Source organism: Chrysochloris asiatica, unplaced genomic scaffold, assembly GCF_000296735.1.
Source record: "Chrysochloris asiatica unplaced genomic scaffold, ChrAsi1.0 scaffold00454, whole genome shotgun sequence".
Taxonomy (NCBI): Eukaryota; Metazoa; Chordata; class Mammalia; order Afrosoricida; family Chrysochloridae; genus Chrysochloris; species Chrysochloris asiatica.
The window spans coordinates 145,538-161,547 of NW_006408972.1; the positions used below are offsets into that span (position 1 = coordinate 145,538).

At 46.8% G+C, this 16,010-nt stretch overlaps 1 protein-coding gene across 1 annotated transcript in view; it reads right to left on the reverse strand.

The window, feature by feature from the left end:
• Positions 1 to 1,003: 1,003 nt before the first annotated feature.
• LOC102823829 (otopetrin-1-like) overlaps positions 1,004 to 16,010 on the reverse strand; it is a 47,260-nt gene continuing 32,253 nt past the window's right edge. The window contains exons 6-8 of the mRNA XM_006877284.1: positions 13,861 to 13,991; positions 9,903 to 10,831; positions 1,004 to 1,174 (exon numbers count right to left, since the gene is read on the reverse strand). Of these exons, the coding sequence (XP_006877346.1) occupies positions 1,004 to 1,174; positions 9,903 to 10,831; positions 13,861 to 13,991 (1,231 nt within the window). The remainder of the gene's footprint in view (positions 1,175 to 9,902; positions 10,832 to 13,860; positions 13,992 to 16,010) is intronic.

A 16,010-nucleotide genomic window follows, 5' to 3' on the forward strand; every position in this document is an offset into this window, starting at 1 on the left:
TCCAACTTGTAGCGAATCTGCGTAGGGTTTTTGAGGAAAGGCTGGTGGGTTTGAGCCACTGACTTTGAGGTTAACAGTCCAGTGCTTATGCTCATAGGCTCTGGTGGTGGTCATGGTGTGCCGTGGAGTTGGTTCCAACTCACCCTTGTATAGGGGGATTTCCAAGCCTGTAAATCTTTACAGGAGCAGAAAGCTCCCATCTTTCTCCCACAAAATGACTGGTAGTTTCAAACTGCTGACCTTGGGGTTCGTAACCCACCTCATAACCGCTGAGCTTCCGGAGCTCCTTTGATAGGCTTTGGGGAGGATACATTTTAAGGGTGATTACTGCACAGATACGAGGGCGTTGATGGTTCCACGGGAGGGTTCTCCATGTGGGAGACCCAGGTTCGACAATGCACATCATGATGCTTGAGTGTTGCTGTACTGAGTAATGGGTATCAGGGGAGCTTCCAGACCAAGATAGATTAAGAAGATTTACCTGGCAATCTAGCCAGTGAAAATGGTATGAATCCCAATAGTCCAGTCCTATGGTGCATAGGGTCACCACGAATTGGGGGCCAACTCCACAGAAGCTAACAATAGCAACTCTATATCATTGTTGTTAAGTAGCAACCCTACACACACTGTCAGAAAAAGGTTGTATGCAGTAACACAATACACAACTGAGAATGCTTCTTATGAAAAACAAACTGGACAATCTTTTTCCCAATCCAGTATCACATTTTTCTAAAAAAGATAGTTGGGTTTCAGAGAGAAAATCATGGAGGTTTGAGTAGGAATACGTAGGCAAGGGAGGATTTCTGCTACCTCGTGGGTTTGGGTCTAACTTGTTTACATTCACCAAGCATCATGGGTAATTCCAAACACAGAAAGAATAACCATCGCAGACAAAGGTGGCACTTCCAGTCTTTGTGTGGCAGTGTTTGCCCAGGCTGGCCATTTCCAGGTGGCTCCCACCAGCCCTCTTGTTAGGGACCCTTTAGTCTTTCACCCACCACATCTAAATCTTACAATAGACCTCAAAGAGGGAGGCAGCTGCGTGCATTCGGTAGAAAATAGAAAAGGGCATGGCCAGGTTGACCACAATTATCCAAGGTTCAAAGCCAAAGACAATCTCTTCCAATCCATTGTCGTACTCTGGGCGGCAGCCAAAAGCGGGGGGTATCCAAAGCTGTAAGAGAAGAGGAAACAGTACCATCATGGTCCCTAGAAAACACCATCTGTCCCAGCACCCCGGCACCAGGTGAGCTGACCCAGTGAGACTCAGTCACAGCTGCTGAAGAGGTGCACAGTGAATGACAGTGATCTCTGCAGTTCACAGCGTGCCCCATCTCCACTAGCCTGTCACATGCACTGAGTCCACCGGGGCCTCCTGTCTCCCTTATCCACCAAAGCAATCAGTCCTGAATGGTCGCTTCCAAATCCATCCAGCTCTCTCCATCACCTTGGTCCAGACCCGTGAACCCACAGGAACGAATGCAAGGGCCCCCAAGCACCCCTCCTCTACCAGGAGCTGCATCTGATGAAACAAACACACACATACACACTTGCGCAATGACTGAAGTATCTCATCGCTCCCCTGCTCATAACTCGCCCATGGCTCTCCATTCCTTCAGAAGAAAGTCTGCGGTGATCTGACCCCACTCATTCACTTCACCCTGCTCCCTCCTCACACTCTTCCATACAGCCTCCCCAGACATCATCCCCCAAATGTGCCTACAGCTTCCAAGACCCTCTGCTCCTTCATTGCCCTCTGTTGAGAACGCCACACCTTTCTTCCCAGTCCTGAGACAACACCACTTCCAGGAAGGCCTCCTGGATCTAACAGATCTGAGGGGGATCTGCTGCCATTTTCTTATCACCCCCAGATTCCCTCTTTCATCACTGCTAGTAACAGCAGTCCCCATGGCAGTCCAGAGCCAAGATGCCCAATCTTTGGACCTCCAGCACAGAATAAGGACCTCGTTAAGATAAATAAATGGGAGATCTGCAAGGCACCCCCATTTTACAGGTGGGTAACTTTGTTTGCTGGAAGCAAAGAGAACTTGAAATACTCATTAATGAAGATCAAAGACCACAGCCTTCAGTATGAATTGCACCTCAATGTAAAGAAAATAAAAATCCTTACCACTCGACCATCATGATAAATGGAAAAAAAAATTGAAGTTGTCAAAGATTTCATTTTTCTTGGATTCACCATCAGCATTTAGAGAAGAGGAGTCAAGAATGCTGTATTGCATTAGGCAAATCTGCTATAAAAGACCTCTTTTAAGTGTCAAGAGCAAAGGTATCAGTTTGAGGACTATAGTGTGCCTGACCCAAGCCATGGTATTTTCAATCATCTCATATGCATGTGAAAGTTGGACAATGAATAAGGAAACCATAGAATAAATTATGAATTTGAATTATGGCAAAGAATATTGAAAGTACTATGGACTGCCAGAAGAACAAACCAAGTCTGTCTTGGAAGAAGTACAGCAGAATGTTCCTTAGAAATGAGAATGGTTAAGACTTCGTCTCTCATTCTTTGGACATATTGTCAGGAGGGACCAGTCCTTAGAGATGGACATCATGCTTGGTATAGTGGAGGGTCAGTGGAAAAGAGGAAGACCCCTAATGAGATGGATTGGCTGCAGCAATGGTCTCAAGCGTAACAATTGTGAGGATCACGCGGGACCGGTCAGTGATTCGTCCTGTTGTACACGGGGTCGCTATGAGTCGGAACTGACTTGACGACAATTAACAACCTGGGGCTCAGCGTGGAAAGGTAACTTTCTCAAGGCCGCACAGGAAGCTCTGGGCCTCTTTGACCCAGCCCTAGTGCCCTCTCCCTGTCTGTTCATGGCCAGCTAAGGAAACAGGCACAGAGGGGTGACCATGTGCTGCCTGGGCTGGGGCAGAGCTGGAGACTGGGACTCCAGTGTTCTTTCAGGTCTGCACCATACACCAGCCTGCAGAGCCAGCAATCTGTTTCATTAAGGCTGCTCAGCGAGGACATTTGCCATCCCGTGTGCCAACATGACTGTCCCCAAGGCTCCACCCAGCTCCTGGGCCGGCACACCATGACTGAGAGATCCCAGTGTCTGAGCAGTGAAGGCCACTTGGTTACCACATGTGAGTTCTGTGGTCTTGTTTCTGGCTTGCATCAACATCACCCAGACCACACCACTACTTTAACCTCTCCAAGCCTCATTTTTCTCATTTATAAAATGGACATGCTAACTCCTGTCTCATTCCAAATGTAGAACGTACGAGCCAAAATAACCATGGAAACCAAGTCGATTGTAATTCACGGTGTGTCCCCTGCCTGACCTGGGTCAGAGCAGACATGCTCCATAGTTGTTTCTTGGCAGACTGCCAGGACTTTCTTCTGCGGTGCTGCTGGGTAGGTTTAAGCCAACAACCTTTAGGCTAGCGGTCAATCACAAACCACTTGTGTCACCCAGACTCCTTAAAGGTAAGAATTGTTGTTATTGTTGCTAGGCACAGTTGGGTTTATTCTGACCGATGGGGAGCCCATAGCGTATTCTTGGCTGCAATCTTTACAATGTAGATTACCAGGGCTTTCTTACCTGTGGAGCACCTGGATGAGTTTGAACTCCCAACCTTTCTGTGATCAGCCAAGCACTTAACTGTTGCACCACCAATGCTCCCTGAGGTAAGAATCTTCACCTATATTCTTATTGATTTTTAAGACCAAAATGAGAACTAAGTTTGTAAACCTGAAACAATGGCCCAATGGCTCACCTTTCTCAATATCCCTGTCCTAGTCCCTCTCCCTTTGTTGAGGTTGTTAGTGGTTGTCAAGTCAGCCCCAACTCACAGTGTCCCCATGCCAATGGGATGGGACCCAGTGATCCACAGAGCTGTCGGTGACTGACTTTCAGAAGTATATCAGCAGCCAGGCCTTTCTTCCTAGTCTGTCCTGAAACCTGTTGAGCATCCTAGCAGTACACGAGCCTCCACTGAGAAGACCAGTAATGGCTGTACACGAAGCGCGTGACTCAGAAATTGAAACCGGGTCTCGTGCATAAAAAGAAAGTCCAGCTCAGTGTAACCCAGCTGATTCTCACTCATAGCACCCTATGGGACAAAGTAGAACTGCTCCTTATGGTTTCGCAGGCTATAGAATCTTTATGAGAGCAGATAGCCTCATCTTTTCCCAAGGAATGGCTGGTGGGTTTGAACTGCTGACCCTTGTGGTGAGCAGCCCAGTGCTTAACCCACGGTGCCTCCAGGACTCCTTAGGTCTCTTGCATGGAAGACAAGGATTCTGAACCACCACTGTCCTGCCTCCTCCTTTGCCGATGCTGTTGAGTGCTGTCGTGTTGATTCCCACTCACAGTGACCCTATAGGATTTTTCCTAAGCTGTGGCACTGTAGACGAAGCACTGGACTGATAACGGAAAGGTCAGTGGTTCAAACCCACCAGTCACCCCTCGGAAATCCTATAGAGTCGCCATGCGTCAGGACCAACTCAACGGCACACCACAACAATGATCTTTACCAGAAAAGAGCAGTTGGTGGGTTCGAACCACCAACCTTTCCGTTACCAGCCAAGTGCTTTAACCATGACACTCTTAGGGTTCCTGTTGTTGATGTTGTGTGCCGTGGAGTCGATTCTGACCCACAGTGGCCCAGTGGAGGGTTTCCAAGGCTGTAAATCTTTACGGGAGTAGAAAGCCTCATCTTTCTCCTGAAGGCATTCTTCAGGGCTGGGTCCTAGGCTCATTGCTGTTCACTCTGCAGATGTGTGCATGTTTCTCCACTCCCTAGTGACCCCTGGATACCCCCATCTCCCTGGCCCCAGGTCTTTGGGGATCCCCTTCCCTTAAGCATGGGTTGCACCTAACCACACAGAAGCAGCTGTGGCTTTTCAGAACTTGCAGAAAAGAAGTATTCGTTGAGGCTCGAACAAGGCAGGAGTTAGGGACCATCGAAAATTCTTACATAATGTACAATTGACCTGTGGAAAACACAGCTTTGAGCTATGCAGGCCTCTTTAGACATGATTTTTTTTTTTCCCCATCCTGGTAGCTTAGTGGGTTACCAGTTGGATTTTAACAACAAGATGAGCAATTCAAATCTATAAGCTGCTCTGCAGGAGAAAGATGAGGCTTTCTGCTCCAGCAAAGTGTAGATTCCTGATGTGTCGCTGTAGAATCAGCAATAGATAGTGAACCACAAGGTCGGCGGTTCAAACCCACCAACTGCTCTTCAGATCACTATGAGTCCGAAACCACTGGACGACACTTAACAATGACAGCAACGTTACATTGAGCTCAAGCGTTGCTTAAAATGCCAGGATGTTCATCATCCCACAAGAGCAGTTTGCCTCTCCCCCCTCTATCCCCCTCACTGGATAGACATCCGCTCACTCAGAGATCAGCATATCAATGATCAGCATATCAATGACGATGAGGCTGGTAGTGGACAGTATGTGGAAACGCCACACTTACATGGACTGAAGGGGTCACTCATCATCTTACCTCGTGGTACCAAAGTTTGCTTCTCCTCCTTTGTACCAAACCTGGCATCCTTCCTCTATTGTTGTAGTTAGGTGCCATGGAGTCAGTACTGACTCATAGAGACCTCATGCACAACAGAACGAAACACTGCCTGATCCTGGGCCAACCTCACTACTGTTGCCACGCTTGAGTCCATCGATGCTGCCACTTGGCCAATCCATCTCACTGGGGGTCTTCCTCTTTTTCTCTGACCCTCCACCTTACCAAACAGGATATCCTTCTCCAGCGACTGGTACGTCCTGACAATATGTCCAAAGTATGAGAGACAAAGTTTGGCCATCTTGGTCTCCAAGGAGCACTCTGGCTGCACTTCTTCCAAAATGGATCTCTTGGTTCTTTTGGCAGCCCATGGCACTTTCAATATTCTCCTCCAACACCGTAACTCAAAAGCATCAATTCTTCTATGGTCTTCCTTATTCACTGTCCAGCTTTCACATGCATATGAGGTTATTGAAAATACCGTGGCTTGAAAAGACAACACACACAGTGCTTTGGGGTCCTTTTATTTCTTCTCTCCATCTCTACTGTTGCAGGTTGCATTGCGTTCTCAAAAAGATTCGCTGAAATCCAACCAGTAAGATGGACTCTTGGCTCAGGGAAGGTAGGAAATACGGTCTTTGCAGATATAAACCAAGTTATGAAACCCCACTGCCACCGAGCCACTTTTAACTCATAGCAGCCCTGTATAAAGATTTCCCAGAGTGTACATCGTTATGAGCAGCCAGCCTCATCTTTCTCCAATGCAGCAGCTGGTGGGTTTGAATCACCAACCTTCTGGTTAGCAGCTCAGCAATGAGGTCAGACTACATTAGCAGTGGCTGTCAGGTCCACCCTGGCTCCTGGAGACTCTGTGTGTGTCAGAGGAGGGCTGCACACCGCAGGGTTTTCAATGACTTCTGAAAGATGGTTGCTGGGTCTTCCTAACGAAGCTCTTCTGAGTAGATTCAAATCTCCCACCTTTCAGTTAGTAGCCAAGCATGCTAACTCTAAGGAGTATTAAGGGTTAATCTTGGTGTGGTGCTATAGGATAAACACTGGACTGGGTGAGGAGAACCTCAAGGTCAGTGGTTCAAACCCACCAGCTGCTCCTCGGAAACCCTACACAGGATCTTAATGAGTCAGAACTGACTTGATGGCGCATGACAACAACATGATGGACCCTCATCTAATGACAGATGTCCTCATACAAACACAAAATTTGGACACAGAGCCAGACATACATGGGAAGAAGGCCACATGAAGATAGAGGCAGAGACGGACATGCTGCCAAGGTCTGCTGGCCACCATTAGAAACTGAATGAAGGAGTTGTTCTGAGTGCCTCTGGGCAGAACACAGCCCTGCTGGAGCCTCAACTTCAACTTCTACCCTCCAGAACAGTGAGAGAAGAAAGTTGTGTTGTCTTGTCACCCAGTGTGTGGTCCTTTCCTATGGCAGCCCTAGTCTAGGAGCAAGTGTGGCCCGAATGCTCCTTAGAAGCCAGGATGGTGAGACTTCGTCTTTCATACTTTGGACCTGTTATCAGGAGGGACCAGTCCCCAGAGAAGGACATCCTGCTTGGTAAAGTGAAGGACTAGCGGAAAAGAGGAAGACCCCCAATGAGATGGATTGGCATAATGGCTGCAATGATGGCCTCAAGCGTAGAAATGGTTGTGAGGATGGCGCGGGAGCAGGCAGTGTTCCTTCGGGTTGTAAGTGGAGTTGCTAGGAGTTGGGGCCAACTGGACACCACTCACCAACAACAGGAAACTAAAGAAGCAGACTCTGTCATGGCCTCAGCTCCCATCATTTCCTACTGGGGGGCCTACAGGTGCTTCTCTTCTGTTCTCTCAGCCTCTGGCCCTACCTCTCCCCATCCTTCCAGCCGCTATTGCTGTTACAGAGCCATCCTTCCAAGTACAGGTACAAACACAAGTAAGTGGAGAATGGCTCTCAGCATAGACTGAACTCCAGCCCAGCTTACCAAGAAGCCCTACCCAGGCCAGACCCCATCTAACTGGCCCCTCCCTCGTCTTTCCCACTCTGCTGTCTTCTAATCCTAATAACTGCTCCAAATACACTCCAAGGTACCTCTTGCCTCCGTGCCTTTGCGCATAATATGCCCTCTGCCCAACATGCTGTTCCCTGCATGGAACACCCTGTGGAATGTTAACCGCTCCTTGAGGTTTAAGCAGAAATACTGGGTGGCTAACTCTACAGTCAGCCCTTTTCTCCCTTTCTGTCCTCTACCAGAGAGGTGGAAAAACAAAAACTATCCTACTTTCCCAGCCTCCCTTGCAGCTAGGGTGGCCAAGTGGCATGGCCGTGGCCAATGAGCCTTAAGAATTCTTCTGATCTTCTGTGCCAGGTTTTACTTTCCCAGTTAAAGACTAAGGCATCGTCTGACACCATTCCTTCTCTTCTTCCTGCCTTGGACCCAGACGTGATGCCTGGTAGCACATCAAGGATGGTAGAGTGAAGAGACGTGCAGCATCCTGAATCTTTGGCAATGCAGCTTTGCTGCCAGACAAGCCCAGAGCAACCAAACTCCAGAATTCTTATGAGCTCGATCATTAAATGTCTTTAAGACTTAAGACACTAGGGGCTGGTACAGATGGTTTGCCAACCTACTAATCATAAACTTAGCAGTTCGAATCCATGCAGCGGTGTAGCAGAAAAAGGGTCCAGCAATCTATTTCTGTCAGATCCCTCATTGAAAACCCTACAGGGCAGCTCCACTCACCATGAGTGAGTCCACTCCATGGCACTGAGTTAGGGGGTCTGCCAGTTTGGTCACGTTTTCTATCACTTCAGCCCAAAGCCCTCCTCACTGACACTGGGACTCCTCTGAAGCACCCCTTCCCACTGAAGTTCCTCCCTAGATCCATGTTCCTATCACTCCCCGCACACACCTCAACCCCAGAACTCGGCATACTCACTGTACACGTCACATTTCCCCCTGGTTCCTCTCCCCAACTATGTTGTTGTTGTTGTTATTGTTGTTAGTTGTGTAGAGCTCATTGCAACCCAATACGTGCAGACAGAGCCACGCTTCTTATGGCTTTCAAGGCCAAGACCTTTCTAAAGTGGATGGCCAGGCTTGTCTTCCAAGGCACCACTGGGTGGGTTCGAACCGTCCACTTTTAGGCTAATAGCTGAGTATTTAATCATTCATACTATACTGCCATATGCTGTGGCCCTTTTTCTATATCTGTAGCTTTTGGTTGCAAATTGGGGGCAGGCTTATGGATCAGATCATCAGTTTCGCATTCGCCAACCCGCACGCATTGCATTTCATCTAGTCCATGGTGGTCCCTCAACGCACCATCACATAGCTGTCTGCAGTCCCTGTTTCCAGACCTCCTTCCCTAACCCTTCTGAACGTTGCCCTTCTGATCTCAAATGCTTGATTCTTCTAAGGTGTGCGTAGCTCACTAGTGTTGCTGTTCTCCCCATAGACCTGTGTATGGTTTCGCTGAGATCGGAACCAGGGGAGTGAGGTCAGTCCCAGACTTGCACGGTGTACTGTGATCTTTCTGAGGAAAGAGACACCGTCTTCTCACCTTTCATCATTAGTACCCAGTCCTGTCCCTGACAAACAGCAGGTACCCAACAGTATGTGAGTGTGTAGAATATTGTAGAATATATCTTTATGTTCTAGCCTCATTTGTTTACTTTGATGTTGTTGTTAAGTGTTGTCAGATTGATTCTGACCCATAGCGACCCTGTATAGAGTTTCCAAGGAGGAAACCACTGACTTTGTGGTTCAAACTGACTTTGCAGTCCAGCACATTAACCTACACAGCCATACCAGGACTCCTAAAACTGTTCAGTGTTTCCAAGAGCAGCGGGTGGATTTGAACTGCTGACCTTGCATTTCCTAGTATAATGCTTATCCTACAGCACCACACCAGGGCTCTTTTTTAACTTTGTTGTTGTTAAGTGCCGTCGAGTCAGTTTCAACCCATAGCGACCCTGTACAGGGTTTCCGAGGGTGTAAATCTTTATGGGAGCAGAAAGCCTCATCTTTCTCCCGCGGAGCAGCTGGTAGTTTCGAACCGCTGACCTTAAGGTTCGCAGCCCAATTCGTAACCACTACGCTACCAGAGCTCCTTTTAACTTTACACTTATATTATTTTATTACAAACTCCTTCCACCTATTATTTGAAAAAGGCAAAAAAAAAAAAAGTAGATTAATTGATTTTAAAAGCAATTTGTTGATGTTAAGTGCCAAAGAGTCGACTCTGACTCAGAGTGACCCTGTACAGGATTTCAAGAGAGCGGCTGGTGAGTTTGAACCGCCAACCTTGTGATTCAAGCCAAACTTGTGATCCAGTACTTTATCCCACAACACCACCCCAGAACTCCTTAAACAGGAGCTTGAGACAAATTACCGAGATGTTGCAGAGGAACAAAAAGGCTGTGATGTTCCTGAGGACCTTCCTCTCTGTGCAGCCCTGCAAGAGGTGGGGGTGACAGGCTGGGCCCAGGGTCCCTTCCACACTCCCCTCCTCTTCCTCCTTGTCACCACCTTCTCTCAGACACAGGTTTCCATTGACAGCATGTAGCATCTGCCCATCATGGGGAGCCACCTCCCCGGCCACACTTGCACTCTTGAGGCAGGAAGGAGCCAAGGAGGTGGGGTCGCCATTGCAGACGGTGACCACCCGAAGGGTCCTGATGCCCTCCGAGAGCTTGTCGGGTTCCCGGTGGATGGACTCGATGATGAAGAGGTTCTGGATGTACTTCTCTACAATCACCAGGATGGAGTAGGGCAGGTTGTACCAGGTGTGGGGGGGACAGGTCTGTGCACAGAGGGTGGCCAAGATGGAACCCCAGGAAATGAGCCAGGAGCCGGAGGCCGTGCCCACCAAGAGGTCCACGTCCAGCTTGCGGGCTGGGTTCTTGGACTCATCAAGGGATTTTTCATTGATCCTGTGGATCCAGATGCCGGCCAGCCCCGCGGCCCCCATGAGCACAAGCAGGGAGATGGCATACAGGTAGAACATGAGGAGCGCCAACTCGCTCTTCGTCTTGGACCGTCCGATCTGAACCAGGTACACCACCACAACCCCAATGGTGGTGGCCAGCACGGTCAGGCCCAGGACCGAGCCCACCATGACCCCATTAAATTTGAACTGCATCTTCGGATGCTGATGGCTGTCAACTTTGCGTCCGATGTTCTTCCACAGGACATAGAGCATCGTAGAGGCCAGGATCTGGTACTCTATGTTGAAGGGGTACAGGTAGTAGATGCTGTGTGAGATGGCCGAGCAGAGAGTCGGGGGCGTGCAGTTACACTGGGGGGTGTGGTCGTCTAGGACTAGAGGAAGAAGCAGAGCACAGGGGGGCAGTCAGCATCTCAGTGAGAAAGAGGAGAAACTCCACACCAAGTGCAGAGTCTCAGTTCATGTATCACATCATAGCTAAATGGACAGGCACAGATTTTACCAAAAGAGCACCAAATGCATAAATCATGTTTTACTCACAATGTGGAAGAGTATCCATCCATTATAAACGGTCTGACAGAGATGTACTTACTAACTTGTGAAGGTGAGCTCAACATAGTGTTGAACAACAAAATCAGGTGGCCAAAGAGTGTGATTTTTTATAAATTATAAATTTTCATTATTATAAAAATTATTATTTTTATAATAATAGATAAATGGGTGGGTGGGTATGTAGGTAAGTAGACATATACATAGATAGTTGTTGTTGTTAAGTGCTGTCGAGTCACTGCTGACTCAGAGTGGCCCTGCACAGAACTTCTGAGAAGCAGCTGGTGGGTTTGAACTACCATTCTTGCAGTTAGCAGTCAAGTGATTATCCAACAGTGCCACACCAGGACACAGATAGATAGATAGATGGATGACTGATAGATCGATGATAGATAGACACATAGTTGATAATGATAGATACATACATACATACATAGGTAGATAGATAGATAGATAGATAGATAGATAGATAGATAGATAGATAGATGATTAATCAATAGATAATAGATTAGATAGATGACAGACACATACATAGATATGTATATAGATTGATAAATGATTGATCAATAGATGATAGATTAGATAGATGATAGATGATAAATACACACACAGATACATAGATACATACATAGACAGATAGATAGATGATTGGTCAATAGATGATAGAATACATAGATGATAGAATACATAGATGATAAATACATAGATAGCTAGATGATTGATCAATAGATGATAGATTAGATACATGATAAATACATAGATAGCTAGATAGACTGGCCCAAGTTTACACAGGCAGGATAGAACTGTTGCATGTTAGATCTCCACCCCCCAGCTGTCAGTGGGTCCCACTCTGATGGCTTGTTTGCTGCTGTGACTCTGGAAGGTATACCACTATATCAAATTCCAGCAGGGTCACCCATGGTGGACAGATTTCAGCAGAGCTTCCAGACTAAGACAGACTAGGAAGAAAGACTTGGTGATCTATTTCTGGAAATTAGTCAATGAAAATGTTAGGGATCCCAACAGAACATCATCTGACCTGCCTGCTTTGCACACATCCTTAGGAAGGATCAGAAGGGTCCATTGCTAGAGGAAGACACTGAGTGTGACAAATAGCTGCAACTATGGGCTCCAACATGCCTGCGACTGGGAGGGTGGTGCAGGGGCAGGCAACACTCTGTTCTGTTGTTCGTAAAGTCACCACAAGTCCAAGGCAATGCAATGGCAGCCAGCTAGCTATTCATTCTGCCTATCTGTCTGTCAATCATCCATCTGTCTATCCACCTGTCAATCATCCATCTATCTATCTACATGCCAATCATCTACCTATCTATCTATCTACATATCTGTCAATCATCTATCTACCTGTCAACCATCCAACTATCTATCTACCTATCTGTCAATCTACCTATCTGTCAATCATCTATCTAACTATCTATATCCCTTGTTGTTGTTGTTGTTAAGTGCTGTCAAGTCTATTCTGACCCATAGTGACCCTGTATAGGGTTTCCATGAAGCAGCTGGTGAGCTTGAACCACCGACCTTGCAGTTCAAACGACTTTGCAGTCTGATGTATTAGCCCACAGCGCCACACCAGGACTCCATCCCTATCTATCTGTAAATACTTACCTACCTTTCTATCTATCCATCCATGCACGCATCTATCTATATCTATCTATCAATATCCTTATCTATCCCTAACTACCATTCTATGAATCCACTTATCTATTTACCTACCTACCTTTCTATCTATCCATCCGTCCACCTACCTATCCATCTAGCTATCCATTTAGCTCTCATCTGTCTTTAACCCTATCTATCTCTAACTACCTATCTATCCATCCATTTATCTATCCACTGACCTATCTATCTATCCATCCAACATCTATCTATCTAGGTCCCTCTCTCTAACTACCTATCTATCTATCCATCTGTCCATCCATTTATCTATCTATCCATGTTAGCTCTATAAAGAGTCATGGAAAATACATATAGTCCAGTTCCTCTCATTTCAAAAACGAGACAAGGGAAACTCAGAAAAGTTAAATGGTGTCTAGAGGTCACCTGGTGTGACATTATAGGATAAACAAACGACCTCAAGGTCGGTTTGAACCACAAGGTTGGTAGTTCAAACTCACCAGACTTTCCTCGGAAACCCTGTACAGGATTGCTATGAGTTGGAACCAACTCAACAGCACTTCACAACAACAACAACAACAACAGAGATCACATAGTCAGTAAGGGATGAGACACCAGTTCCAAGTACATTGTACTTTTCCAACCCACTCCACACTCTCCCCAAGCCCAAATGTTCTAATATGGAAATAACAGATTGTGAATACTAAAGAATTTTGAAGAAACTATAAAGATAAGTGCTGTAGGCTCTCAAATAAAAGCAGAGAGGCATAAAGATGGGTCAAAATTAGAAGCCAAGTAGAGTTAAACAAACTTCAAATGAACTAAAACCAATGAACCAAAACCTATCATTACACTTCTATGGATTTTATTTTAACTACACATTTAGTAGAAAGAACAGGTAATAGAGCCTTCATTAAAAGCAATAACCACCACCAGTCCTCCATAGTTGAAAACAAAGACCTTCATTTCAATACCAATCTAGACCATGAGAAATGATAACCCCTAAGTCATTGAGAAACCTTTCATTATGCCCAGCACACCTATTTACAGAAAGGTAGGAGAAGGGACTTAGGAGGTTGTGTGAGACTTTCAACAACAGAAGATTGTGTAACTGATGTAGAACTAGCTGGACCCTGCCCTCCATCTCTGAACACCCAGGTGGCTACGGGTTTCCCGGATGTTCCAACATGGCGGAGAGGTGGGTCTCATGGCTCACCTATCGTTATGTTCCCGAAGCCCAGGGTGATGAGCCGTTCCTTGTGCTCATTCAGTTGATGCTTTGATTCGTTCAGGACGCTGTTGGCCCAGAGAAGCAGGTTTGTGAACACCGAGTGGATCACCCCAAACCTGAAAAACACAAGGACCCACACACCAATTGTTCCCTGCAGCACTTTGATGCCTGTTGGCAGTTGAATGGATAAATAAGATGGGATGCACACACACAATGGAAAGCTACTCAGCCAATAGGAGAAATGAGGTACTGATGCAAGCCGCCACATGGAGGAACCTGGAGAACATCCTGCTGAGCAACATCAGTCTGTCGCAGAAGGATGAATACTGCACGGCTCACTTATAGGAAATGAGCAGACAGATTGCTATCAAAGCTTATTCGTGGTTACAAGGGTGAGGCGATGGGGGTAAGAGAGAGGTTTTGCTAATGGTGATGGAATGATATAAGAAATAATAATGGTTATACAACATGAATAACATAATCATTGTCACTGAAGAATACATGCAAAAATAGTTGGATTGGGAAAAATGTATAAAGAAATAAAGAAAAGGAGAGCAAGGGTTCATTGTTGGGCGGTTCATCAGTCTGCCCTGGTCAAGTGCCAAAGTTCAATCACACACACACAGAGACACCACCGTCTCAGCCATGAATTTGGTTTAACCTGGCAGATGAGGCTCTGGGTGGGTCCCCTGTCTGGCTGGGAAGGACAGTTCCATGGGAACTTCCAAAACCACAGAGTCTTGGCATCTGCATTAATTTTGAACTTGCCAGTGGCTAACCATTATCAACCAACCAAACATCAGTGAAACTGGCTGTTGGAAGCAGGATTACAGGAATTGAAATGTACTAAAAGTAGGCAGTACCAACCCACCATGCCTCAATATCTTCCAGCAGTGAGAGGAGTGACTAGAACAAAGTGAATGGATGAAATCCTGTGCAGCTAGCCCTGGCCACAGTGGCCAGGGGTATGTAAGGTGACATCTACTAAGCACTGCTGAAAGTATTTGCGTCTTCATAAAACAATGAAAGGACCTTACTAACTGCCCCTTTTCCACCTTTTTTTCTGCTATGAATGTAAACAGTGAAGGCTGGAGTTGTGGCAGCCATCTTGCCACCATGAGGCAACCAGTATGGGCTGAAACTGCAACCCACTGAAGGTGACAGCGTGGAAACTTAGAAAGAACCGGCTCTGTGACAACATTATTGAGCTAGGGTCAGCACTGGACTGTGAATCACAAGACTGTCAGTTCAAACCCACCAACTGCTCCTCAGAGATCTCATATAGGGCTGCTATACGTTAGAACTGCCAACACTCAACACATAACAACAACATATGCTTGCATCAGCTCAGGAGTTCATCTATGGTCACATACAAATAGTCTCGCTGGGGTTTGAAGAGTTTGTAAGTGGCTGAGCTGTTCTAATCTGACTCCAGAGACCATACTGCCACCTAAGGAAGAGGAAGGCAGAAAGGGGGGCGGGGATGATGATGTGAAAGGTAGATGCTGGTTTGAGGAACAGAGGAGAGAACTGTGGGGAATGTGGCTCTGATTAGTCACCCCCGTGCTTCTGAACCTCTCTATCTCCCCATGCCCGAAGGTGTAAGACAGCTTGTCCTCCTTCATTTCTAGGGAATTTAACACTGTGGCTTGCATGCTGTTGTTAAGTGCCGTTAAGTCGGTTCCAACACATAGCGACCCAGCATAGGGTTTCCAAGGAGCAGCTGGTGTGTTTGAACCACCAACCTTGTGATTCGCAGTCCAGTCAGTGACGATCCACACCAGAAGTCCTTGCATGTAGTAGGTGCAGCAAATACCTACGGATTGGGGAGAGGCCTTCCTTCGATCCTTCAAATCTTACAAACTTCCAGAGCAGAGGCACAAAGAAAGCATGGTCCCTCCATCTCTAACCACAAGCAAGACTTCCGTTATCTATCTGTCTGCAACCTTGACCTCTGGGGAATGCCTGGGTGGCTTAAACAGTTAACCCACACAGAGTAGACAGAGATGGGCAACTTGGGCATTGGATACCCAAATTGGGGGTGGGGGGGGAACTACAAAGGCAAGAAGTAACTGGCTTACAAGCTTTCAAGAGGGAACCTAGAGCTAGGGGGCATGGAGGAAGGCAGAATCTCC